General features: G+C 45.5%; 1 protein-coding gene across 1 annotated transcript; it reads right to left on the reverse strand.

The window, feature by feature from the left end:
* Positions 1–837: 837 nt before the first annotated feature.
* Positions 838–27,245, reverse strand: rnf150a (ring finger protein 150a). Its single transcript, XM_076294955.1, has 7 exons — positions 26,443–27,245; positions 14,747–14,997; positions 11,722–11,793; positions 11,010–11,092; positions 10,782–10,878; positions 10,240–10,450; positions 838–5,431 (listed from the first exon to the last, which is right to left on the reverse strand). The coding sequence occupies exons 1-7, from the start codon at positions 26,894–26,896 to the stop codon at positions 5,313–5,315; spliced, it is 1,287 nt and encodes a 428-aa protein (XP_076151070.1). The 5' UTR covers positions 26,897–27,245; the 3' UTR covers positions 838–5,312.
* Between the last annotated feature and the right edge of the window lie 426 nt (positions 27,246–27,671).

Raw genomic sequence — 27,671 nt, forward strand, 5'->3', positions numbered from 1 at the left:
GTCGACTCTGGAACTAATCAGACTCAGTGCCACGGTCAGCTGGTGTCCAAGCTGAAGAACCTAGCCAGGGCATTCATATGAGACCCTGCTTTATGCTCACTTTGAATCTCAACCTTAGCTATTCTTTATCGGTCTCATATTCTGTAAAAAACCTGTACAGTTACATATTAATTCCTGGTATTCTGAGATTTTGACTCTGATTCGAGAGAACACTGTCTGTGTGTATGTGTAAATGCTGAGTCATGCTATATTGCTGATGAAATGCAGCCACTAGGACGTGCTCTCAGGCCGTGTTTGGGCCCGACTGCTCCTGGAAGTTTAAACGATCTGCAGGAACACCACATTCAGCTGCGGCTAACAGGAAATGCATCACTGTTGGCCTGGCGGTTGCTCGGAAACCAGGGCAGTGGCCCCTGCAAACAAACCCATTTTAAGGCAGCCAGATGCTCTGTGAGCTGTGTTACTGTGGGAAAAGGCACAGAACTCAGAAGAACCAAATAGACCCCCAAGGACGTGGGGGGGGGGGGAGGTCTATTTGGGGGCGCCGGCTTTAACTCCTTCTATGAGTTATGAGCTCATTCTTTGGTGACACACTGGAAACTCAAGGCTGTGCCATGCATTTGACTGACAAACAGTCTATAGCCAGGCTGAATAGTACAATCTGAGGGCAAGATGAATAGTACTGTCACAGAGGACTTGATAGATTTGTCAGAGTCGGGGATATCAGACTAATCTGAGCACTCGATTGGCTGCCTTTCTCAAAGGAACAATAGATGCAGCCAGTGGTGGAAATAATACAGTGACAATAGAAATACAAATCATTCAGGCTGACTGCGGTTTGGAAAAACTTGCAATAAAATTTATTGTACCTCACAATCATGGACTCATACACGTGCAACATTGTACTAGAACAGTATATCAACACTGAACATATTTACATTGTCCTCTATATAACAAAATAGCAATACTGTAAGACCTCTGGATAATGTATACAACTTTTCTCATTTAACAACCCATCCCAGCCCATGATCGTTTAAGACAAAAGAAAGAAAGACAGAGAGAGAAAGAAAGAAAGAAAAAAAGTTCCAAAGGGAAGGACGAGGAGGAAGCCAGAAAGACCCTCGAATCAGTTCATCTGCTGTAGGGATTACCCACAGGCCATCTCCCAGAGGTCATGGGTCGTCTGCCCAGTATAGAAGGGATTCCACTCTTCACTTTCACATTTTATTTTTTTTTCCCTGTAAAGAGGTAAAGTGCTGGGTAGGTGTGCCCACCTGGCTGTGAATGAGGGAGTCTGTTCAAAAGGACTGGAACAAGCTAGTTAACATACTGTATGTAGCACTTTGTGTGGAGGGCCTTAAGAGAAAGAATGCCTGTCAACATCGTTCCTGGCAGGAGATTTTATAGCAATGTAACAAGCCTACGAAGATGTCACAAGCACTGTGTAAGCCATTAAGAACACTCGGGCCCCACTGTGATGAGGAGGCATTAAACTACACAAGAATGTATAAGTGCTGAATGAGTATGAGATGATAGTGTTATGAAACATTTATAAAATGTGTTTATCCTCATGATACAAGACCCCATTCTACAGAAGTGTTTCCTTTCTGGGAGTCACTCAGTGTTTTCCCACATTTCACTTAGTGTTTGTCTTTCTTTTGGTTGATTTGGAAGGAAAGGGATTTAGAAAAAGGACATGAGTAAGTGCCATTAGAAGACTCGATGCAAAGTCTCAAAAGATACAAATAAAGTAGTGGAAATCTGGCTAATGCTTTTCAAATAGCATTTTGAAATGAGTGGACATGCCTTCGAGGGAAAGTCAATGCATTTTGTTCCCACAATGAGCCACCCCCTCCATCCATCCATCCATCCATCCATCTCTATTGCTCTCTCTTTCCCGTTCCTATGATTCTCCAGAACAAGCTGGCCTCAGTCAAACAGCATTCCTCATCGCAACTACTCAGTCCAGGAAAATAATGAAGCACAGTAAAGGGCTCAATCACTTAAAACGCTGCACGAAAAAGCACTTTGCATTGCTTCTCGTAAACACCAGGAGGGCCTTGAACTAACATGAGGGGTGGATCAAAAGGAAAATCAATGGCTGTAGGTCAACAGCGAGTGTGCACAGGGGGGGGGGGGGGGGGGGGGGGGGTCTGTGCTGTGTCGGTAAACAGATGGCCCAGGAGACAGGCAATACTGCAAGAGCACATGCATCACCTCTGGAACACAATGCAACACACATCTGCATGACGAGCAAGAGCACGTACACACATGAATGCACACACGCAAGCACACCTCAACTCAGAGAAGTTTGAAAGCAAAAAAGAAAAGAAAGAATGACTTCCATGTCGAAAAGTGTGCTTCCACTGTTAAAATACCATTAAGATCGGTCTGGTCAGCCAGTCTGTCACAGTATTTGAGCAAACTCTTGAGCTTAAAAACCAATGACATGTCAAATATCTTGTGCACACCTGAATCAATACTGCATACAAACGTACAAATGGGACACATTAACCAGTGTGGGGCACTGCAAGGTCACTGCCTTGTGCAACCAACTTGAAATCCAGGATTCAGAGACTATAGCCACTCACACCTGGACTTCATTGAAAACACACTTTTTGGAGAAGAAAAAACATCCGAGTGTGCCCTTACAATAAACCAATTTAAAAGAAACAAGTATGGGTTGGTAAACACATCTTTATCACAATGTTGATTTCAACTTGGCTGCTCACAGAGGGCCCTTTGTGGGGTATGCTGAAGGGCCTAGCGTCATGGTCCCTCTTTGTCAAAAGATGCTGCACATCACCCTGCTTTGTGTCTCTCGTTTAGTCTTTTGGCTGGTGATCCTCTCCCCTGGCTGGTTTGTGGATGCTGCTGGAGTGAGGGCATCCGGCACATCCCCTGGCCCTGTGGCGTTGCACACGGAACCCTCTTCCCCATTGGGTCATTCTTTAGTCCGACCCCTCGCTCTTAAAAGGAGAGTCAGGGTAATGCCATCACTGCCCTCACTGCTGACTGAACATGCATGACATGCCTGCACTATACGCTGCACCGCCAAGTCACCTCTCATGCAACGTGGGGAAAGATGGAGAGTGAGTCCATCCTTTTGAGCACTTCTGAGTGAAAAACCAATAAGGGAACATATTTAACACACACACACACACACACACACACACACACACACACACACACACACACACACACACACACACACACACACACACACACACACACACACACACACACACACACACACAATAATCCACATCATGATTTCAAGAAATCTTTACAGATCGGCCAGAAAAAGGTGAGCAGAGAGACTGTGAGGAGGGAAAAAGTGTTGTAGAAGTCAAACGCATCATCAGCTTTGGTTCATAGATTCAACATTCTCCTGTACATTCCAACACCCTCTTTCAGAGAGACGTGAAGAAAGAGAGAGAGAGGGAGAGGATGCAGAAAAGAGGCTTCTGGGTATGTGTGCTTCTTTTTTGTCCTTTTACACACAGAGAGTGGACATTACTAGAAAAAGATCACCGTTCAGTTCGATGCGAATGAAATGTTGAGGTGAAAGGCATTTGACAAATACTACTAAAGCAGCACTTGAAATATTCTTTTGCAGAAAAAAAGAAGACCTTGTTGTGTTTTCTTTTTTTGGGGGGCGGGGGGGGGGTGTACAATGGCAGAAAAGTGATGCAAAAGACTAATGAATTAAAGTTCTGGTCCATGTCAAACCGATTCTGACGTAGCTTAGCAATGACGCCACTATCTACGTAAGCCCAGTTCTCCTACACTGTAAACTTTCCTTGATTTTCTTTTTTGTTGATTTTTTCATAGAAAAATAAACTTTTCTTCCATACGTATTAAAATAAAAGTCATCCAGCAGACTTTCACCATTCTGTAGGTTTTAGCAACAAGGAGACTAGTCATTCCAGGCGCCTGGTATTATCGGAGAATCAGTCTGTGCACTGTGGGGGTTTCCCCCTTGACTGTTCTGACCTAAAGTCTTTTTTTAAATGAAATATTGGCTAGGGGAACTTGGATGCAACTAAGTTTGTTGACATTTTTGAAATAGTACTTCACCCCAATCACATTCTTTGGACTTCCAGAACTCAATGACCCCAATACATCAAACCAATCCAGACTGTCACTGTGATACAATAAAAACAAATAAACAAAGAAACAAGGAGAATTCCATGTAATCTTAACCCTAATTTATATGTGTAGTTCTTTAGAGTTAACTTGGCACAAATAGAGGGGAGGTACAGGAAGACCAACCTCTGACTGCGCTAAAGGGTTCGGGTATTTTCATCACGTAGCGGAGGGAGGACGCCAGACGGTTTCCCCTTTAGCCTCACCACACTCCCTCACAGGGAGGCCATCTCCTCAGAAGGTGGAGGTGTGGAAGTGGGGGGTGGGGATGTGGGGTCCTCTGTTGATGTGATCCGTGGAAAAGTGATTGTCACTTGGGATTAATTGTGAAGGATTCAATTCGCAATCACATCAAGTTTAGGTCTTCCCACTGAGAGCGAGGAAGCTTACTACAAGACAGGTCAGGGAGCTGTACTTGAGAAGAAACAAAGCTTATAAACAACAACAAAAATACAGCCGGTGGCAGAGAGACGTCGTCTTTTGGGACACAAGCGGCAAAGGATGCATGATAAAGTGGGAGGCTGTGCATAGTCCACGAAACAAGGCGCGTTGAAAGAATAGCAAGACCTCTCTTGTCAAGGTTCAATGTGTTTTACGGCCACTGGTTGGATCACACACAGACTGCTTTTTGACACTTTAAAGCAAACGCTGTTAGCTGCATGTGTGTACTGATATCTATAGATATATATATGTATAGAAAGACTTGTGTTTGAATCAGGAATATACATTGGCAGTGATCTCGAATAAGGAAATCAAACAGTCAACATTTCCACAGAGTAAGGGGAGATGGATGTTTCGTGGGAAACACAACGAAAAAAAAAGTTCAAATAACATGACAGTGATTGGCTAAATGCTTCCTCTGCCTATTGACAGAAGTGTAGAAAGCAAGGGAGGAGGATAATCAAGGTGTGATTGTGGCCATTGAGTTATAAAGATGACAAGCACAGTATCTCTATTTTTCGGAAACTTTTTCCTGTAGCCGATGAAGCCACGGGGACAAAACATGATGGACACTGTTCAAAACGGTTTTCTGTTCCAATGTTACTCTATATTCTTCCCCTTTCAATTAAGAAGGCTCTCTGGTTCCAGATCCTGGTCTTGGTTCTTCCCTCGTCCTGGTCCTGTGTCTCCGTGGCAACACCGGGGGCGATGCGGGTCATGGTTCATGACTTGACCTCTTCGTGCTCCTGCTCGGCCGACAGCTCCACATCGGACAGGCCAACCTCCACAGCCAGGATGAGCGAGGTGTCCGAATCGCTACTCAACGGGTTCTGGTGTTCACCTGCAACAGGAGAGACACACACAGGACACAGCCTGATCAGAAACAAAATGGGCAACGGACAGCAGTTTTATCTAAAACTAAAGCTCAAAGTGAAAGTGTCAGCTCCTGTTCATGTCTGTTTAGGGTACAGAATAAAGGTCATGGAAGAATTCCCTGACCATACTGAGGTGTGACCGACAGTAGTTCCAGGAGGACTCAAATACTGCAGACCCACAAAAGAGAAATCATGAAGGTCTAAGACCTAGACATCAAATGGAGGTCAGTATGAACAGTTTCATTAATAGCCAAGGCTGAGGCTAGACACACAATGGGGGCAAGAGCGGACAGTATCTTGCTCTACAGCTCTGGCCTAAATATAAAATAAATGGAGGTCAGAGTAAACACCATTCAAGGCTGTTATGGCTGAAACACTTAAACCATGTCTAACTCTAAACAGCGTGGAGCTGGTTTGGGTTTCTTAACAATAACAGGGAAAAAAAAGATTAAAAAAAACATCACAATGCATTAGAAACTGAATCAACACACACCTTAGGTGAAATCGCTAAAAATGAGCACCTGCTAAGGTGAACTGGTTTCGGCACACACATTAAAAATGAAAGGAATAGCATAACACAAGGTCCAGATGTGCACTGCAGTGGAAGATGGTGCCCAGCTGCCACAGACCAGTGAAAATGACGCATGCTGAAGGAAGCTGAAGTTTGGGGAAACCACGCTGTGTGGAAGAACACACATTTTTCTCAGCACAAAAGAAAAGAGTGCAGATACGGTCCTAACCTTCCCTTCCTTGATCAATGCAAGAGATTTTCAAGCTTCCGCAGCGAAGAACCGTATTAACGGTGTAAAAATCCTGCTCACTAGAGGATTTTAAGAAGTAGAGAGGAGATGCAAGTGCACAGAAATGGTCTGCAGTGTTAAATATGGCAGATAACGAAAATAGATGAAGTGGGTGAGGTCTGCAACAAACCCTTGAGAGTGTTTGTGTGTGTGTGTGTGTGTGTGTGTGTGTGTTTGTTTTTGTGGCGACGTAGGTGTTGGGGGAGATGAGAACAACAGTGACATTATCCCCCATCAGCGTGTCTAGTTTGCTCTAACATCTCATCACTAACTCACTAAAGTTCTTTACACAACATGTTTTCTTGACCACTTGGCCAGACACTGCTCTTCCTGAGAGCCCTTACGAAACCCGTGCACAGCATGGGAACACTTTCCTCGTGGACAGTGCTCTGAACAGCGGAGTGTCGAGATTTCCTCTTGCAGATAATGATGGCTGAGCACAAAGTGCTATTTTTAGCCCACTTGTTGGGGCTGACTCGGGCAGAGCTTATTTAAACCAAACTGGCGGCTCGTTTTAGAAATCAAGTTCCTTGCCTCTCCGAAATGGCTCTCCAATCAGCACCTGGCAAGGGTCAATCAACGCATTGACATTTACTTTATGAAATGCCTGGTACAATTAGTAAAATAAATGATCATGACCCTGAAGTTTGTTTGATTGCCACATTGCAATAGAAAACAAAGGCAGAAATCATACTATACTGTTCTTGAGAGTTATCTCAGACAAAATCCAAAAGAGACATTTTACCGACATATCAAGTTAGCTCATGGTGGACATTAGAGAGCTCATCTATGCAGATGTTTTGACCTGTATGTCATACAAACCCACCACACTTTTGTTGCAGTGGAGCCTCTGCCTCAGGTTACATAAACGCACAGCTTAGTGGGAGAGAACAAGTCGTCGTCTCAGATGCCGTTCTGATGAGCATTACCAAACCAGTGGGGATCCATCCAAGTCCTAAACGATCCCAGCTGCCTCACTCCAGCTCTCTCTCCTCTTCGCCCCCACCCACCCACCCACATCTTCTGCGGCACTTGAGACGCTCATAAGGTAATGGAACAAGATGAGGGGAGAAAGTGGTGGCAATTCACTTTAACTCAATCATGACTCAATGCCCAAGAAGCAGGCCTGTGTGTGTGTGTTTGTGCGTGTGCGTGTGTGTGTGTGTGCGTGTGTGTGCGTGCGTGTGTGTGCGTGTGTGCGTGTGCGTGTGCGTGTGCGTGTGTGTCCACAGTAACAGTTCAGGTGGTGTAACTGCTGTAGGTCTGAATTTGATGGCGGGGTCAGATACAGCAGTAGCCATGCCAGCACGTCTTATTCTCCTGCTGCCTGAGTGGTTCCATTAGCTAGCCAGCATTATCTCTACCTTTCCACCCTCTTTCCACTCGGCCTCACTTTCCCTCTCTACATCTTTTCCACCCACTCCCTTTCCTTTCTGCCCTCACACACACCTCAGCATCTCCTTCTTATTTACACACATTACACAGTTTTCTCTCAAACACGAAAACACTCACACCATTGGACACACACACGCACACGCACACGCACACGCACACGCACACGCACACGCACACGCACACGCACACGCACACGCACACGCACACACACACACACACACACACACACACACACACACACACACACACACACACACACACACACACACACACACACACACACACACACACACACACACACACACACACACACACACACACACACACACACACACACACACACACACACACACACACACACACACACACACACACACACACACACACACACACACCTTCTCTGCCAGCCTCACTCAGAGGCCATCTTAGGTTAGACTAAATCCAAATCCAAATCCAAGCAGGCTATCCAACAGCCCACAGTACTCTTGGCCTCTCTTGACCAGCGGGACGGCTCAACACGTGGCCACGAGGACACGGACTGCACCCACTGGCCAACTCTCCTGCTCCTCCCCACTGGGGAAAACAGACAGCTGGACGAGGGGCGCGAGGGAAAAGGGAGGCCTGAGAGAGCCAGAGCAGGATTTATCAGCAGAGGCACACACATACAGTCAGCAATATCCAGCTGCCCTCTCACACAAATAACAAATCATCAACACCCCCCCCCAACTAGCCAAACTCTCACACACAAACACTTCAACTCTTTGCCAAAGATTTAGCAGTTGGCTTGCCACCCCCCCCCCACCCCTTCAGGAATGTTGTTCCTGTGTATCCAGCAGCAAAGGACCACAGCTCTTGAGGAATGGAGAGAAACCGCAAGGGGCTAGAGGAGAAACTGAAAGAGAAATAGAGAGTGAGAATGCAGGGGTCCTTCCACTGGCTTTGCAGGGGAAACAGAATGGGCATTATTGTGCCCAGGCACACTCCCTGTGCCTGCAGCCCTGAAGCTGAGCTCATTAGTGGATTCAGGCAGCACAGGGTGTTTTCACTGCGTGCAGCGGAGAGCGAGCCCCTCACAAAGGCAGCATTTACTTGTTCCCTGGCACAGGTCTTTTTTTTAAAGCTTTTTTTTTCACAACCCCTTTGCCTCCCTCCCAGCCCTGCATGGCAGCTCCAGTTCAGACTGGAATTTCAACAGCCACCAGCAGGAAGTGGCTGTAGGGCTGCCAGAGCAAATAGTCCCAGAGCACTGCACATAGGCACGTTGAACACACACACACGTTCGTTCACACACCCCTAAGCATGGGCTAGCATGGTAAATCATACTTTGAACAGGTCACTAGTTGGCTATCTTAGCCAAGACTGTGGGCAGATTTACAGGTCTAGCATATTCGAGGAAGTGCTCAACTAGTCAGGATAGCTAATTATATTAGCTAGTAGGGCTGTACTATAATCGCATCGTCTATCTTTCTTCCCCATTATATAAATTTCAGCTATATCGCTATGTTGTGATAATGATGATACCGTTTTGCATATGTACAGTGCTAAAAATAGGTCCACCATTCATAAATTGGGAGTAAAAATCTGCATTTAATTAATAAAAATGAATTAGTTTAATTGCCATCGAGGTTAGTGAAAAAGGCTTACATTTACATTGCAATTTAGGCACAGCCTCATATCTCACAGCCCTATTAGCTAGCTCTATTAAGGATTTCTGGAAAATTAGCCAAGCTAGTTCTTCTAGAACCTTTTCTACTTAGCAAGGGCAGGAAGAGTGGCTGGGCTCTAAAAAAGTTGTGGAAAGTATCGCCAATCACATAGCAACAGTAGCAGTGCACTCGGTGGTGTTAACTGAAGCAACTCAGAGTTGGATTCAGAATCACTTGCATGACCTAAAAAAGTGGTGATGGCAACGGAAATATTTTTTGTTTAGTCCAATGGCCCTAGGGTGCCCGGACTCATGTGGTTTGGGAAACGTAACACAGAGCAGGTGACTGCTGACCCAGTTTACATGATGAAGGCAACAGCAGCGCTGGACTAAAATGTTGCAGTCTGAGCTCCACCTATATAGAGCTGTAGGAGGATAACTGCAAAGTCCTCACAGACAGCAGGTCAGGGAGCAAAGGTATATGAGGAAATTATGCTTTTTACCCCCTTTCATCGTCATTTCATTGCATCAATCAGAAGTCAAGGGAACTAAGGCAGAAAAATGAGAGTGCAATGAGTTTGGGAAATCAACAGTTTGAGAAACCAATAGGCCATTTGAATGACATGGGAGGTTAGCGTAACTTAAACAGATCTAGCTGTCTATTTAAAGGCCAGTGTACTCCAGTGGAAGCCAGGCTAAAAGATAACCAACAAAGGACCATCACTGCCACAACTATGAATATGAAGTGGGTGAAATAGGAATTGCAAGTATTTCCACTGTATTTGAAATGAAGTTCAGTGGAACAGCATAATCAAGAGGTGACATTCGAGTCAACTCAAAATGGTCATGACTTACAGACCTTTGTCTTTCAGTCTATGAATGTGTGTGTGTGTGTGTGTGTGTGTGTGTGTGTCTGTGTGTGTGCATTACTTACTGCTGGCAATATGGCGGCTTTCTCCGATCAGGGCGAGGGGGTCGACCTCGTGGTAGACCTGTGGCAGGCCGATGGAGCGCACAGCGGGGTCCAGCACCACCGAGCTCTCGCTCACAGTCACCTCGCTGGCTCCGGTCACCTGGTTGGTGGGTGGCCCTCCCACAGACACCTCGTAGTCCGGAGGAATGTCGTCTGAGCAGTCAGCGTTTGGCTACAGAGGAGTAGAGAACATCTTTAAAAGAGGATACTCTATTTAAAAAAAAAAAAAAAAAAAAAAAACAGTAAAATCATCATTTGTAAGACAGCAAAATCATCCTTTGTGAATGACATTGGGCTTGACATAAATAGAGGTATTCTGGTTGTGTGTAGGTAGGGTGTGGTGGGGGTGGATCCTTAGTAAAAGGAGAATGTAGATGCCTGCGGGTGGGAGGATGCACCATTGGAGAGAGCGATGAGGAGAGGGTGACTGGGAGTAGTGGTAAGAGAATTCCCAGGAACAGTGGATAAGCATGTGGCCTGCTGAGGGCCTGCTCAAGGCTCACCGGGATCCCTAATGCTTTGAGGATGTTCATCTTGCACATGGGACACGTCCTATGGTCCTGCAGCCAGGGGTCCACGCAGTACTTATGGAAGACATGTCTGAGGATGGAGAGACGCCAAACTCAACTCAAAGTCACATATAGAGCAACACTTTTACCTTAGGTCCAGATTAGCTTACTGAGAGCTAGATAAAGAATTGACAAGCATTCTTTGTCTGAAGAGAACCCTACCTGCAAGGTAGTATCCGGACCACATCATTGGGCTTGTAGCCTTCAATGCACACTGCACAGTTATCAAAGTCTGACTCTGTTTCCTGCAAGAACAATCCACCAACAAAAGGCAAATGAGGCACTGTACCCTTTTAGCAATGGCTTTCCTGGAAAATCAGTGGAACATTAAGGAACACAGGGGCAGTAAAAATGCAGTGAGCGTGTCTGATGGGCCAGATTGACCCCTCAGGCAGAGCACAGCTCAGCCACCACAGAGACACTAGATCAACCTGTTATGGTCAGGGACAGCTTAACCTCCTCTTTAATTAATAATACAGACACTATATTGTACATATATTAAATATGTAGGCTTAAATATATAGCTGGGGGAGAGAAGTGTCTTTTTGCAAGGGCCCAGTTTAAACAGCCTTGAGGTCAATCACAGATCAATTTACTTATTTTAACAGAACAAACAAACAACAAGGGGAGCTGAGATATATGTATTTGTATTTGTATGGAAAATCACAAGGTATAAATGGTTTGGGAGTGCTTCAGATACCACTCTGGCTTTTAATATGCACTTTGGCATACATCTAGTGTATGACTACTATTTACACATACTAGAGGATCGGTTCTCAAAACAAACCTCTGTCTGAACCTCAAGAACGACAAAAGAGAAAGGTTAAGAAACATCTGTGCAGTGTGGAGATGTGTGTGTCAGGCGGGTCTGTACCTTGTCTCCCTTCCTGATGGTCCTCACTTGCAGCTTGCTAATGGCTTTCTTGGCAGCATCTCCCAGGCGCCTCTGTGGAGGAAGCAGCCTTCAGTGAGAATCACAAGCAACAAGAGCCTCATAAACCACCATGGAGCGCCACTCATCAACTGGGCCAGAAACGCCGCACATCTGGCCAATGAACGAGAAGCCAAGCCCCCCCCCCCCCCTGCTCAGAGCGCTGCTGCCGTGTTCACGCTCTGCAAGAGTCGACCTTTTCCCCTCTGAGCACAGAGGCTGGGATGAATCCCATTCAGGAACATTAGAATGGCAAAGGAATAGTAAAGTATAGAGTCTTTATTGTCCTATAAGGATATTCTTTTTCACACACATTATTACATTCCATGCAGGATATACACAACCTCATACATTTAGCATATCACATATAACATATGAGACATAACATATAACATAACACACACCATAACCCCCCCCCCCCCCCCCTAGTTTCCTCCTCAACAGAATGCAAGCAAGTGGACAGTCCAGGGCTCTGTATCTGCGGCCAGATGGGAGTACGGTGAAGAACCGATTCAGGGGATGGTCAGGGCTGCTTGGTGCGGGCAAGGCGTGTGGTGGCTGTGTCATTTGCATCAGTGAGGCTGGTGGTGGGAAGCTGTATTATCTTGGATGCTAAGTGTGAGATTTTAATGAGTTTGTTCTTGCTGGTGACATTTAGTATGGTGAAGAAACAGGGGGAGAGTAGAAGGGGTTGGATGATGCGTTTGTAGAGTAGCAGAAGGAGATAGGGGGCAACATATCTTAGCTTGCGTATGGCATACAGTCTCTGTTGTGCACGTTTCTGTGTGATGGTGACATGTTCACTGAAGTTAAGCTTATTGTCAATGGTGAGACCAAGATATTTGAAAATGCTGACCTGTTCAACTGGTTGGCCATGGATGGTGATGTGAGTGAGTCCAGGGGGTGATTTTGATGCATGAATGACCAGTTATTTTGTCATGTTGAGTTGGAGGTCGTTATCAGAGCACCACAGAGCAAAATCTGTGATGGACTGGTGTTAAGTTGTGATGGAACTGTTGTCTGTAAGTAATCCTACTATTCTTACAACCTGCGCAACGTCATAGAATGCGTTTGAACAGGTTCACGCCCCTTTTTAGGGGAAGACACGTTAGCATTATATCATTGATTCCAATGGGAAAGACAGCTAGTCACACATTACTTCTAGTTATCAATTCACAGGACATTCAATCCTTTTACTAACACAACGGTTATGAAGAAATATGTATATGTAACTGACTCATGTCGAACGTACATTACCAACCTAATTCGTTTCTAATACCCCAAATGATGAGGACCAATTTAGCCCGTAGCTAACAATATCAATATCAATGTAAAACATTAGCTAGCTAACTGTGGAACTTCAGTATAACATAGCCAATTATCTCACCTAGTTGTAGGAAATACGTTTGTATTTCAAGTGACAGAATTAAGGGTTGACTTATGTTTAGTTGACGTTATGAAATATAAAGTTAAGCTTGCCGAACTTAGTACAGTCAGCAACGGGCAGCTTGACTGTGACTACTCGTTCATGTACTCCTGTTAGTAAACTGGAAAAAGCAAAAAATAGGAATGTAATGGTCACCTTAATCCCATGAACACACAGATGACTCTCACACCAACCTTATTTTGTGCCTTTTATTCACGTTTGTTGAAAGATTTAGTAAGTACAAGCCCTTATCGCTCCTCACTTTGATGCAGCTCCATAGGCTTCCATTCAATCGAAATGGCAATATTTCCCCTAAAAGGGGGCGTGTACGTCCAACACATACAAAGTTCCCGGATGTGCCGGTTGTCCATATGGCTGTCATCTGCATATTTGTAGTAAGTGGTGTTGGGTAGTGAACTCTGGAGGTCATTTGTGTGTAAAGTGTGTACACGAAGGGACGCAACCTTGGCTTGGGGGGTTCCAGTGTTGATGATGATGGTTGATGATGTTGTTGTCCCTATTTTAAGTATAAGTATAAGCATAAGCAGTGTTTCCCATACATTGACTTATTTGTGGCGGCCCACCACAATATCAACATTGACCACCACACAATGATTTTCCTGGTTGTACTAAAGTGTGCTTAAGTCTGGTTAGAATTATAACCACACTGCACTAATTTGTTAAAAACTGTTGCATTCAGGTTAATTCTGCAAACCTACCACCACAAATAGAATTCAATTATGTGGGAAACACTGATAAGTATATATACTCTTTTGATCCTGTAAGGGGAAATTTGGTCTCTGCATTTATCCCAATCCGTGAATTAGTGAAACACACTCGGCACACAGTGAACACACAGTGAGGTGAAGCACACACTAATCCCGGCGCAGTGAGCTGCCTGCAACAACAGCGGCTCTCGGCGAGCAGTGAGGGGTTAGGTACCTTGCTCAAGGGCACTTCAGCCATGCCTACTGGTCGGGGTTCAAACCGGCAACCCTCCAGTTACAAGTCCGAAGCGCTAACCAGTAGGCCACGGCTGCCCCCCACCAGTAGGCCACGGCTGCCCCCCAAATTATTGTTATTTTCACTGTCTGCGGCCTGTTGCTAAGAAAGTTGTTTATCCAGTGGATGAGGAGAGGGATGACATTCAGGTGCTGTAGTTTCTGGATGAGTTGATGGCGCTGGATTGTATTGAATGCGGAGCTGAAGTCAACAAACAGAACTGAGGCGAAGTTATGGGGAGTCTGGAGGTGGTGAAGGAGGGAGTGGAGAAGGCATGCCACTGCGTCCCCTTTTCGACCGGTATGCAAATTGGTATGGGTCCAGTTGTGTGCCGACAGTAGGTAGGATGAGGAGCAGTATGATTTTCTCCATGCATTTCATGACTATTGGGTTGAGTGTGACTGGACGGAAGTGGTTGGGCTCTGAGGGGCGTGGTTTCTTGGGTACAGGTGTGATGGTTGATGGAGGAAGCATCTGTTACTACAACTGAGTCAGGGAGGGTGACTACACACAGGTCTGGGGTGGGTGGCGTGAGATTACCTGATTGCGGTCGCGGGCGTTGGCGTAGCGGAACCTCTGGATGTAGTAGAAGACCAGCCAGGCGAGGGAGATGATCATGAGCACGATGAAAGAGATGGAGACGAACACCACCGAGGTGCGGCTCACGTACTTCTGGAGGTTCCGCGTTCCTATGGTGATGTGCATGTTGACTGTGATGTTCCGCTCCAGCAGCGAAATGATCTCGCGGCCCTTGGGTTCCGGAATCATGATGGCCACAATTTCACCAGTGCCTATGGGGATAAACGGAGACACATGGATGTATATTACTGTAAATATTTTAACACCAAACATTCTAACTAAATCTAACTAAACATAGGGACAGAGGGACATCAATATCGATAGTGATATACAAGAGCCAAATAACTGAGGGACATCAATATCGATAGTTATATACTAGAGCCAAATAATTGAGGGACATCAATATCAATAGTTATATACTAGAGCCAAACAACTGCTGCAAGGGCTTCAGATCTAAGACAAGGCTCCATTACTATTTAGTAGGGCTACTAGATTATGGACATTGAATTGATTGACTGCATTGACAGCCCTACTAACTAGAATGAAAATGATGGAGAATCTCAGTGGTCTTGCCATAGGAATAGCTCAATCCATATTAAAGGCGGAAAAAATAGTCTGTTTCTTTTTTAAAGGAATAACACCAGTCAGTCCAAAGGCGGAAAAATAGTCTGTTGCTTTTTCAAAGGAATAACACCATTTTCAGTCCATTTTAAAAAATGTTGCACCAACAAATCATTAAGGGTAGCCAAGACACTGATATGTAGACATTTCATTTGTAAAGAAGACTTCTGCTCTTCCATTTACAGACTATTTGAAACATTTTTGAAGTGCCTCTTTAGGGAACAATACCAACAAATGCCTGCCTATACATTCCAATAAAACAGCCAAAATAGAGTACTCAGCTACCTCTGTATTTCCACACTACTAAAACTAATTGCTGTGGTCAGCAAGATAAGGCTGGCAAGCCAGACAGGCCTAATACATACCACTGAACAGTCAGCACAGGTACGTACACACACACACACACTCACTCCACTGATGGGATTCTGGCATTACTCTTTGTTGTCAATCAGGTCATGCAGACAGGGAATGTTCGATTCTGCCGATCGGTTAATGAACAGGCAGCTTCAGCACACGCATCAGACACTCACGCACAAACATGACGTCCAACACGCATATACTCACCCGTAAAGACTTGCACACCAAGCCATTCACACCCTGTCTCAAACACAAACACATGTAGCAAAATATATTTGTTTGTCATCTGTCTGCATGCAAGCACTCAACGCCAACATTCCTTCTCCCTCTCACTCGCTCGCTCTGCCTGCAGGCATTCAGCCACTACAGAGCTCCAGACATTACTTCAATTACTTCAAGTCTCCAAATCAATTAACAGGTTAGAAAAAATCACAGCTTTGCTTTTCTGAACAAATTATAAGTCAGGCTAGCAGGCATTTCAGCGAGGCCAAAACAAAAATTTCCCAGCAAAATAGTAGGCTACGTCTCCTGACACCTTGTACACTGCCTCTAAAGAGAGGGAACAAAATATGCCATTCAACAGGTTTTTTTTTTTTGCATTTTAAGGTCTCCAACTTTGAAGTCTCAAAACACAAGGACGACAACATCTAATGTCAAGACTGGACCTAATTAAAGGGGGAGACCCCATGAGGAATGCTGTCCAGAGCGGCCAGCCCTCCATTAGCGCCAGCATTGGCCCCCTCTGCAGGTGTTGCTGTTCTGACCGCTCTGAACTCCATGGTTGCTCCACTAACCTGCTCCAGGCGCTTCCCGCTCAAAGGGCTCGTCAGGTGACCCCTGTGTTCTCTGGCCTTCCCCGACTCTTACTTACATCTCGGTGTTTTTCTGCCATCTCTTTTTTAAAACCTGGACCGGACTCGAATGCATGTATGTTGAGTTAACACAACCCAGCTTCGATCACTGAAAACTGGGTCAAAGAAGGCAAAAACCTGAGGCTTTCCCATAAAGTCCAGTGTTCACAACGCCACTGCCCCCTTTTCTTTTTATGCTATGGTTCTGCTCTCTGAGCAACAGCAGCCTCCATCTGTCTGGACCCTTCTTCTTCTTCTCCTCCCTCTCCTGCCCTGCCCTCTTGGACTCCCTTCTCGTTTACACAGTGAGGGGCTGCTGTGAGCTCCGGGGACAACTGGCAGCTCTCCAGAGGGACACCAGACATGGTGGAGTCCCCCGAGATAAAAGACCAATACTTCCCATTCAGCCACAGGAGACAGAGGGAGACAGAGAGAGAGAGAGAGACAGAGAGAGAAACAGACAGAGAGAGAGAGAGACAGACAGAGAGAGAGAGAAAGAGAGTGTGAGTGATGTCGACCTGGTGAGCTCCAAATGGCCTGTCTGCCAGGAAGAACAGATCGATCAGACGGGGAGACGCCACAAGGGCTGGGAGCTTGGCAGGGGTGGAGGTTCTGGAGTCTGGAATGCCGCCACATCAGAGCACAGCAGGGTGAGGACGGTGACGGTAATGACAGTGGAGCGCATGGACAGAAACCTAAGTCACTGTGATGTGACAAAAACAGATAGGCCTAACTAATGCTAACGCTAAACTAGCAGGGTATCTGCACATTTTCCAAGTGCAAATTTAAAGACTTTTAAGACCTTTTCAAGACATCTAAATGGAAAAATTAAGACTATACCACGGCAAAAAGATACATACAACAACTTAAAACTGTTTTATGCAATAGTTTTTTTTTTTCCTACTAATTTTAACCCCCACCCCATTTTGGATGTCTACAGAAGTTACCACATATATTTTGGCGAAAGAAAAATAATTGTGTGTGAATTACCTTCAAAGCTATAAATGCCCAATTTTAGGGTCTGGGCTGCTTGCTTTTGAAGCTGGCTGTACATATCTGGTTGTGCTTACTGGCTGAGGCTGACTGTTCTTCACCTGTGTCTGTAGTAGCCTAGGCTACTTGCCAAAGACATGTGCACTGGACTGGATTCCCTTCAATATTTTTTTCAAAGTTAGACTAAGCTATTTAAATATTTTAATAGGCCTACTTTATATCATGTACTATGTGCATCTATTGTCCCATATGCAGCACAGCAAATTAAAGTTAATCCACGACTTTACATTTTGCATACCTATGCATACCTATATCTAAACCAACCAAAGCTTGACTGAAACATTGTAAAACCATTGACTTGTTTTAAATGAATTAAGAGACAGGTCCTCCTCAGATCCTGCTGGTTTCATCTGAAGCACGCACGTATTATGAACGCACGTTTTTTTTTTTTTTTTTTTTATGTAGCCAGTCGCCGACAGTAAAAAAAAATGCAGCTATATTTCACAACTTTTGCTTAGTAGGCCTACTAGGAAAGGCTGGCAAACAAGCTGTTTTAAAATCCATAGGCTATGTCCTGCCTAAATTCCAACGTATGGCCCTATCGCTAACTGGCTTACCAACTCTTTCTCCCGCTCATTCTACCTCACGTAGGCTACCTGCATATCTCTCAGGCCACGGCTACACCACGAAAACGTCAGGCATATTTGTACATATTATTACCGTTTTCACACCTTTAACCACATCAGTGAAAACATCTTCACTCTGTAACCACTACACTTCCTCCCGTTGCCTTATAGTCACTTATACAATTGCGTTTTAAATACACGAAAAACCGGATAGAGACATTTCACTCGCTCTTGCACTTGCTGGCGGTCCCATACGCAAATTTAATACCTCCCTTTCAAAAATTCAAGACATCCCATACAATTTAAGACTTTTTTAGGCCTTAAAAACCGAAAGTTGTATTTAAGACTTTTTAAGACTTTTTAAGGATCCGCGGGAACCCTGACTAGGCATCATTTTCACACGCTGCAGTAGCTATGCTCTGCATGCTTTGATGCGGTTCCGAACTCTCTATCCCACTGAGGGAGGCAGGAGGAGTTGGGGCTCCTGCAGTCAGTATGTGTGTGTGTCCTGGGAGAGGTGCTGATTCTTTCTGTTCTTTCTTTTGTCCGGTCTTATATGTTGTGTTATGTCTTATATGTTGTGTTATGTCTTATATGTCACTATGCCTGCATAGAGAAAATTGCCCCTCGGGGATAAATAACGTTTTTTTAATTGAATTGAATTGATGCAGGAGTGAGCAGTGGGCGGACACACCACACCAGCGGCTGCTGTGTGTGTGTGTGTGTGTGTGTGTGTGTGTGTGTGTGTGTGTGTGTGTGTGTGTGTGTGTGAGAGAGAGAGAGAGTGAGTGAGCCCCGGCTGTGGTGGCTGCTGTGGTAATGTGTGCCTCTTTAACCTGAGGGGAGGTGAACTCACTCACCCTTTATCAAACGACTCACTCACATACGCACACACACAACATGTGCACGTGCACACGCCCCCACGCACACACACGCACACACACACAAACATTTAGTGACCTCCTGCAAATCCCACCCAGCCTGAGTGACCTGTATAGTCCTCACAAGCTTAAGTGGAGGCACACGTCAGCCCTTTTTGCAGAGGGCATGGCTTTTGGTGGTTTTAAACTACATTCTACCACTAAACATGCTCAGAGATACAGAGGCTGTGTATTTCTAAAAACAGTGGAGACGAGGCCAAGCAGGGCACATGATGGGAGGAGGGAGAGGGGGCTGAGAGAGGGATACAGCCTCTGCTGTTGCTGCTGAAAGGCAAGAGGAGAAAGTGAGAGAGGAAATCAACAGGCTTTTCAGACATTTGAAAGGGCCCATTTCAATTCCTTCAATCTTTCCTTTTTGAAATGTTGTGTTTAATCTCTGGTCTCTGTGAGGGGCTTGGTAGGAACCAGCAGAAACTAGTGCACTGCACACAGGTCTATCTCTCGTGTGTGTGTGTGTGTGTGAAAGAGAGAGATGTATAGATAACGACTATTTATGTGTGCATATGGCATTGAATATATGGAGATTTAGGTTTATTCTTCAATAAAACAGATGAAGATATCAGTTAAGATAGAGGAGAGATTGAAAGAGATTGAGATATTGTGTGTGTGTGTGTGTGTATGTGTGTGTGTGTGTGTGTACCCAGCTGCTTCCAGGTGGGCACCACCAGCTGGGTTCTTCATTGTCAGCTGCTGGCCTGAAAACTATATTTAACTCACTATGAACCATGAACTGCAGTCTCTCTCTCGTGTGTGTGTGTGTGTGTGTGTGTGTGTGTGTGTGAGACTGTTGCTATGGCCTGATCATGCCTCATGCCGTATTTGAAAATCTGCTTATGTAATGCGCAGAGTTCGCATGGACAGCATCCGCACTAGAAGAGAAGGAGGCCACCACACCACACTTTCACACACACTTTGTACACGTACACACACACACACACGTATACACACACGGCAAGTGAGCGGAGTGATTCATGTCGTCTTTCCATAAACTCTCCCTGCAACAGTTCTTCACCTGCATATTCATATAGAAAACGTCTGTGCAAAAACTGCAGTGTGCTTGGGCTCTAGGATGCCTCTGTGGGCATCTAACCTGGATGAAAAACACAACAGAATGGGTCTCTTTTGGAAGGGAGTTGAAAGTCCAGCTTTCCTCAGAGCCACCCAGAGACTCACTCTAACAATGGACAAGACACACACATTCCCCACCACACACACACGCTCACACACGCAGAGTAATCTGGCATCCAGCTCCAAGGCCTGGCTGTTACATAATGCAACGGGAGCGTGGATAGCAATGGCCTCTAGAGCGATGGTCAGGTCTCTCTCAGAGAGGAGAGACAAACACACACACACACACACACGCACGCACACACACACACACGCACAGTACACACACAGTACACACACAGTGAACACACAGACACGCACAGTACACACACACACACAGTACACACACACCTACATGTAGATAGGTTACAGGGATGGTATACAGACAGGAAGTTTATGAGGGATGGTAAGGAGAGGAACATGGAGAGAGAGAGAAAGCTGGGGAATGGGAGGACTAGGCTATGCGCTAAATAAACATGACCTCTCATCATGAGCTCTCTCACCAATGCAGACACAATAGCTATTCTAAACAGGAATGAGGGTGTGTGTGCGCGTGTGTCTGTCTGTAGAGAATGCTCTATTGTGTGAAGCGTCTGCCTGGATTTGGAATCATTATGGAGATCCCACATCCAAGGTTTAAACAATGAGACAGACTCAATCCATGAAACTAGGACTAGTTTGGGGGTCTGCATTGTGTGTGTGTGTGTCTGCAACTCTGCATGTGTGTAAAAACGTCAAAGCAGTACAGGGTGATACAAACACACACACACACACACACACACACACACACACACACACACACACGGGGTGTATAAGACAAGGGAGGGCCGTGGATGTTTCTCAGAGTGTAAAGGTCACAAGGGAATGTGTGGAGGCATGTATACACTGCTCACCGCCCCCTCAGTCTCTCTCATATGACTGGCGTGATGGTCTCACAGAAGCCATAAAAACCGAGGCAGCGCTGGCCCCCATACTCCCTGTTTTCCATGACTAAGCTCAAGAGAATGTATCCCGACATTCACATCGGCAGGAATTTGCACAGCACTCCACCAAAATCTGCTGCTTCACAATGATGCAAAACAGGGCTCAAAGTACGAAAGTAGCTCCTCCAAAGTAGAATATAGCTTGTGCAAACTGGGTCAACAACAACCCCCCCCCCCCTCCCACCATGATGACTTGAGCCTTAGCCCCAAACCTACATGTGGCAGGGTTGTCACACACACAAAGGGGTTGTGTTTTATACAATGGGTGAGTTTCTGTGTGTGCATGCTGGTGGAGAGATGTGGGGGTGTGCACACACGTGCTGTTGGTGAGGTGTGTGTGTGTGTGTGTGCCAGTGATCCTCTGGTGGCTGTGTTTAGTGCTGAGCTGGGGATTTCTCTCTTTAGCTGAGGGGGAGGTCTGCCACAGGGTACTGGATTATGTAGAGCCTCTGTGATTAGCACTAAATACAAAATAAAAATGCTCACTGCCTCATCAATGGAGGGTGTGCGTGCGGGGCTGCACGCTGCCACATTCAAACACATAGAGTGTGTGTGTGTGTGTGTGTGTATGTGTTTTAGTGAGGCTGTTTGAGTGTGTGCCAGTCTGCCTGTAGATCTTTATAATGTATTATTTAACATTAAGTTTGAGTTGGTGGGTGTTTGGGGGAAAAGCCTGCAGACAAAACGCCACTAATTCCCCCAGGAGGTCTGCTGCAGACAGCTGCAGTTCCCCTGGCCTTGTTTTGTTCCACTCCTGATCCTCTTGCTCAGAGGGCGAGAGGTCAGCTCAATTTTCCCTGAGGACGCTCTTGTAGTGTCCACAAATTCAGGCCTCTGACTCACCCTGGAATACGCCAGACATGAGCAGCATTTGCTTTCAACCTGACTCCAACCACCCTATTGTTAATGGGACCACTAAATCTCACCAGCCTTGTCCATTTGGCCCTGCAAAGACACAACAAAGCACGTCTTGGACTCAAGTATCTGATTGTAGATCAGGTCATGGATAAGCTATGGTATTCAGGGAGAGGGACTGAGAGACCAGTAGCTGACTGCAGATCCAGGGCTGTCTCTCAGCACGGGTATAAAGCTCCTACATAGTTACCAGCAAAGATTCTAGAACAGAGCTCCGCTCTAGAATCTTTGGTTACCAGATCATAGAAGCAAGGTCTGATGGGATAGCTGTGGGAGTGGGGCATACAAAGGGCCCTGTGCAGCACCAACACAAGGGCTCCTGTGTTTTTCCTTTTTGTCACAGGTGTATCCTGGGTAAGGTCTGCTTGGCATGAGGGGGAACAACACACTTCACACACACACACACACACAGCAATGCATCTGCAGCAAGTATGATGACTGCCACGTCACACTCACATCTCCCCTCTGCACTCCCTCCGATCCATCACCACCTAGACACTAATCTTCCACTCCTATCACCCCATCTCTGAACACACACACACACACACACACACACACACACACACACACACACACACACAGTCTGTCAGCTTCAATTAGGTGGCTGAGTCTGAGTCGTGACTGGCAGAGAGCCAGGGCCCCCCAGAAATAGCAGCCAGCTTCTTCATCTGCTGTAACCACTGGTCAGGCACTCTCATGGGCTAGCCTGGATGGGGACGGTGGGGGTCACAGACGGGGTGTGTGTGTGTGTGTGTGTGTGTGTGTGTGTGTGTGTGTGTGTGTGTGTGTGTGTGTGTGTGTGTGTGTGTGTGTGTGTGTGTGTGTGTGTGTGTGTGTGTGTGTGTGTGTGTGTGTGTGTGTGTGTGTGTGTGTATGTGAGTGTGAGTGTGAGTGTGAGTGTGAGTGTTTGCTTAGCATTGGGGTGCATGATAAGTGACAGATTGAATGTTTCCTTATGAGTGCAGCAGGAAAGTGGCTGTATGTGAGGGGAAACAGTGCTTGTGTGTATGAGTGGACAGAGGTCTGCGCATGTGTATGTCAGTCTCACATGACACACTTGCGGTCTGACAAAAGGAGTGAAGTAAGCGTCAGGCCTGCATGTCTTCACCTCCTCATAACCAGCCCCCTGACACGCACGCACGCACACGCACACACATTGTGCAGTTGTTTCCACTGCCATACAGCATTCTCGTATTCAGCCATAGCAGGCTGCAGCAGGCAGGCCCAACAGCAGGAGTGGAGTGAGGGAATGCAGAGGGGTGGAGGAGCACTGGATCACTAGTCAGGGTCCAATCTCCAGACCCTGGCCAAACTTACTGAGACACACTCTCTAAAGGTTGCTTTTAAATATGGACACAGGCAAAGAAGAGTGGGTGTGGGGATTTTTCCTGTTAGAGGATACATGAGGATTAAAAAGGGAGGTTCAGAGAAAGGCAGAAGCATGGGACATGAAACAGGACAAGAGCAAAACAGACTGACTACCATGAGAGAGACAAAGCGAAGGTCAGGGATATGAAAAGCATAGGCTTATGACAGACAAGCAAGAAAGAGAATAGGAATACCAGCAGTTCCTCACTTGAGAGTGGTGAGTAGGCATGCATTATCACAACTCGGTCAGGATTAATTGCTAATTGAAGGTAATGAAGCATCCTTTCTCTTCTTTCAGGCGATGAAGCCAGACTGGGAGAGGTCCCTCCTACGCAGCCTGGCATCTTAATACCACACCAAGACCCCCAGCTGCCACCCTCAGCATAAACCAGCCCATTGTGCCAACGCTAACTAATATCAAGTAAATGGTTGTTGTGTTCTGTCAATGTTCAAATCTTGTGGTGAAGTTACTTGTAGATAATCTGCTGGCTATTCAGTCCAATCTAAAGCTGTAGCGTCCTATGTATCTGTCTAAAAGCCTTCATCCCCAAATGTCACAAACAGGTGCATGTCTCATGCATATTTATCATGTAACCTAGTAACTCTTGCACAATGGTTATTTGTTGTTGCCAAAAAATAAATACAGCTGGTTGGGTCTTTACTCTCTAGATATGTGTCAGATTAAAGAGAGGCAATGAGTTACACAAAGTCAATAGAAGTTATTACCTTACCTTGGCATCATAACAATATATGGCTACCATAATTTACAGTTAAATTGGTCACTGTTATCCTGAGCAGTTATTTAGCCAGCCAGCCAGACCAATGGATTCCTGTCTCTGCTGAATTAGGCTACTGAAGCTAAGCACCTGTGGCCCTGGATGGGATGCGTCCTTGGTGCATTGATGAATTGTTAGAGACAAAACCTGTCCTGTACTAAGGCATCCTGATTTACAAAATGTATTAGCCTAATGTCTGCCACACAATCAGAAACTGTTCTAAATGTCCATAACAGCGGTGTAAGAGGGGTGTTATTACATTTAGTTTCATGGAATTGCCATGGAATGGCAATGTTTGTTGTCCTACAAGCAGCTCAGTGCAACTTTAACTTCATAAATCAATTCCAGTGTTATGTCTTGGGGAGGGTTGGGGCTGATGGTTCTACAGAACCCTGAAATGAATAGAAAAATTAGAAAAATAACTGATCACTCAAGGAGAAGGAAATAGCGTATAAGGCTACTCTCCCTGCAGTGTGTTCGGATTCTGTAGAGGCTGAGGCCCACCTCGGATCACATCAGAACTGGGAGATCATTCTTGGGTCTTCAGTGATCCTGCATGCCACTAAACACGCATTAGTCACGGCGGCGCTGTGGGGGAGTGGCCGAGACAGCTACACACCACCGACTGTGTCCCAGACATCCACACCCGCCACACTAATGAGTTGGCATCGGGCCGGCAGACTCAGGGAAGCTGGGTTGCTATGGTGATATCTCCGCCATGCGCCATCACCACCAACACCCAACAAGGCACTACATCTCTATCAACATCACTCCTCCCTCCCTGTGTTCATTTTTGATGGCAATCAGAGCATTAAAACACAGACACTTTCCAGTATGAGTTCTCTGAGGAGGGTAGTGCCGGCACAGACTGGCTTACAGGCCAACTAGTTCTCTCTCTCTCTTTCACTCACTCACTCACTCACTCTCACACACACACACACACATATACATGGCAACTCTGTCTTTGATCTGGAATAAGATTAACTTTGAGAGTGCGCATTTATTGGGTGGTGATGAAGAGATGCAATAAAATCCACAACATTCCCATTCAGTAGCCTAAACCGAAAAGGTGCTGGATGTCCTGAGACTACAATGTATCTTGTTTTGTTGTAAAAACAACATGCATCACTAACTGCTTTTGAGAAGTAAACACTGATGTTCATCACTATGTTGTTACACAACAGTAAAATAAAAGGGGGATTTAGAAGCTATCCATGGCATTTACCCCTACATCTGAGGAATTCTTGCACATTATCTGATTCAATTGCACTTACATTTATTATAAACACCATTTCTGACTATGGACAGGTCAGGTTATCATCTTTTTCCCTCTGAATTAGCTTAAATGTGTTTGGGTTACTAGTTTGATTAATATTTCAATACAAGAGCAACACCTGCCTCTTCAAATGTCTTTCTTTTTCTCGCATGTCAAGTCTTGAGGTGTGCACAAGGCCTGACCTGGATCTATCCCAAACACCACAAAACACTAATGGAAGAATGGCCACAGCTTTAAGAGATTCCAGTTTTCGCGGTCCAAATAAGGAATTCAACAGGAGTGAAATGTAGCAGGACAGTGTCAGTTTAATGTTGACTGGAGGAGAAACTCCTTTTTTTCCATTACATTAGACTAGTTTCTGAACAGCCGAGGGGAGTAGGAAGATGGATGAAATTATGATAAACACTGGTGCAGAAACGTAGACATTCAAGATCAAGGTTCCTGCTTCAGTTCACAATGTTGTTTACAATATTTGGCCACTGCACTCCGGGTCAGCGTTAAGCCTACATAATATGCAAAACGTATCACGTCTACCGTTATGATGTCGAGTGAAACAAAATGTGTCGTCACTGTTGACCAACGCTCACTAGCGACATAACGACCCTAGAGTAAATACATACAATGCCAGCGCTTTACAGATCAGCGGTACACAAATCACAGATGGCTGAATGGTTAATGATTTCCTGAACTTGTACCTCAGCCCATGTTTACCAATCACCTGATCTTGCTAACAAAGAGATAGCACAGCCACTGTTTTAGGCTTCTGTGGACGTTGATGCTGTTTGTGAGGGCAATTGTCACATTATCATTTAAAGAAGCAGAGGAGAAATGTCCGACACTTACCTTGATGAGGCATTGTTATGGTTTCGTTGGCATTACTCGAACCCACGTTAAATATTACTACAGCGGATGCATTGTGGCTTGCCGCATGTCTAATCTTGTCTTTGTACGTGCAGTTGCCACGGGCTATGAGTGCAATCCACGCACTGTTGTGGTTTGGAATAGGGAATTTGGTGTTGGGGTCGCAAGCCTGTCTATCTTGCAGGACGGAGGGCATGACCACCACCCCTTTGACTTCTTTCTTGAGTGAGTGTTCGCCATAGCGCCCGCACTCTGTTTTCTCTGTTTTGATCTCAAAAGTCACGGGATCCAGATAGGTGATGTTCACAAAGGCAGTATACCATTCCTCTTTCTCCGCCACAGTGAAGTCTAGACACAGCAAATGCACAAAACAAAAAGAGAGCAGCCATGTTGAAAGAGCAAGACTGCGACAGGCTTGTATCAGGGACATTGCCATGTTGATACGGAGGTTAGAGAATGTTCCCCCTCCACGGAGCTAGCTCGCTAACAGCTAGGAGCTGCTTCTTGCTATCTGGCGGCTTTATCCCCAGAAACACACGTCTATATCCGACTGTATCTTCCGCAATAAGATGGAGCAGTGACTAAACTCAAGTGACACTAGTTACTGCTTTAATTTACGGACGATCCACAATATCTGGTCATCATAAGAGACGATGTTATTACAGTTGATCGCTGAAGCGCTCCACCATCGATGCAGCTGTCTGTGGCCTGCAATGTTGTGAAGACTCCAAAGAAGTTGCCAAATACTTCTATCCGTGATTCCTATGGTAGTGCAGCCCCACGCAGACTGTTTTCTAGGGTAGTTTTGCCTGTAGTGGCAACCTCACAGCAGCTTAAACCATAACGGATTGAAGAACGGCTACTGCCATCTGCTGGCTCGGAGTGATGAAAGACCACAGCGGGCCTACATAATATCAAAGCAAAATACTGGAGGGTTAGAGGCCATTGATATTGACTCCATAAACGGAACATTAAAAATCAAGTGGTTGAAATCATTCTTAAACAACAGTACCAGCTTCTGGTACCATATCCCCCATGAAATATAAAAAAAAAATAGGTGGTATATTTTTTCCTTAAATGTGACTTCTGTATTCAGAATCTGCTCATCAAATTATCCCTCTTCCATCAGCAGGTTGCTCTATACTGGAAGAGTCTGTACAATCATAATTTTACCCCTCACAACACACCTATCTGGAACAACAGATACATTA

The sequence above is a fragment of the Alosa pseudoharengus genome, unplaced genomic scaffold, assembly GCF_046254945.1.
Source record: "Alosa pseudoharengus isolate Yale_2024_CS ecotype anadromous, Long Island Sound unplaced genomic scaffold, YU_APseudo_1.1 YU_APseudo_1.1_scf_2, whole genome shotgun sequence".
NCBI classification, from domain to species: Eukaryota; Metazoa; Chordata; class Actinopteri; order Clupeiformes; family Clupeidae; genus Alosa; species Alosa pseudoharengus.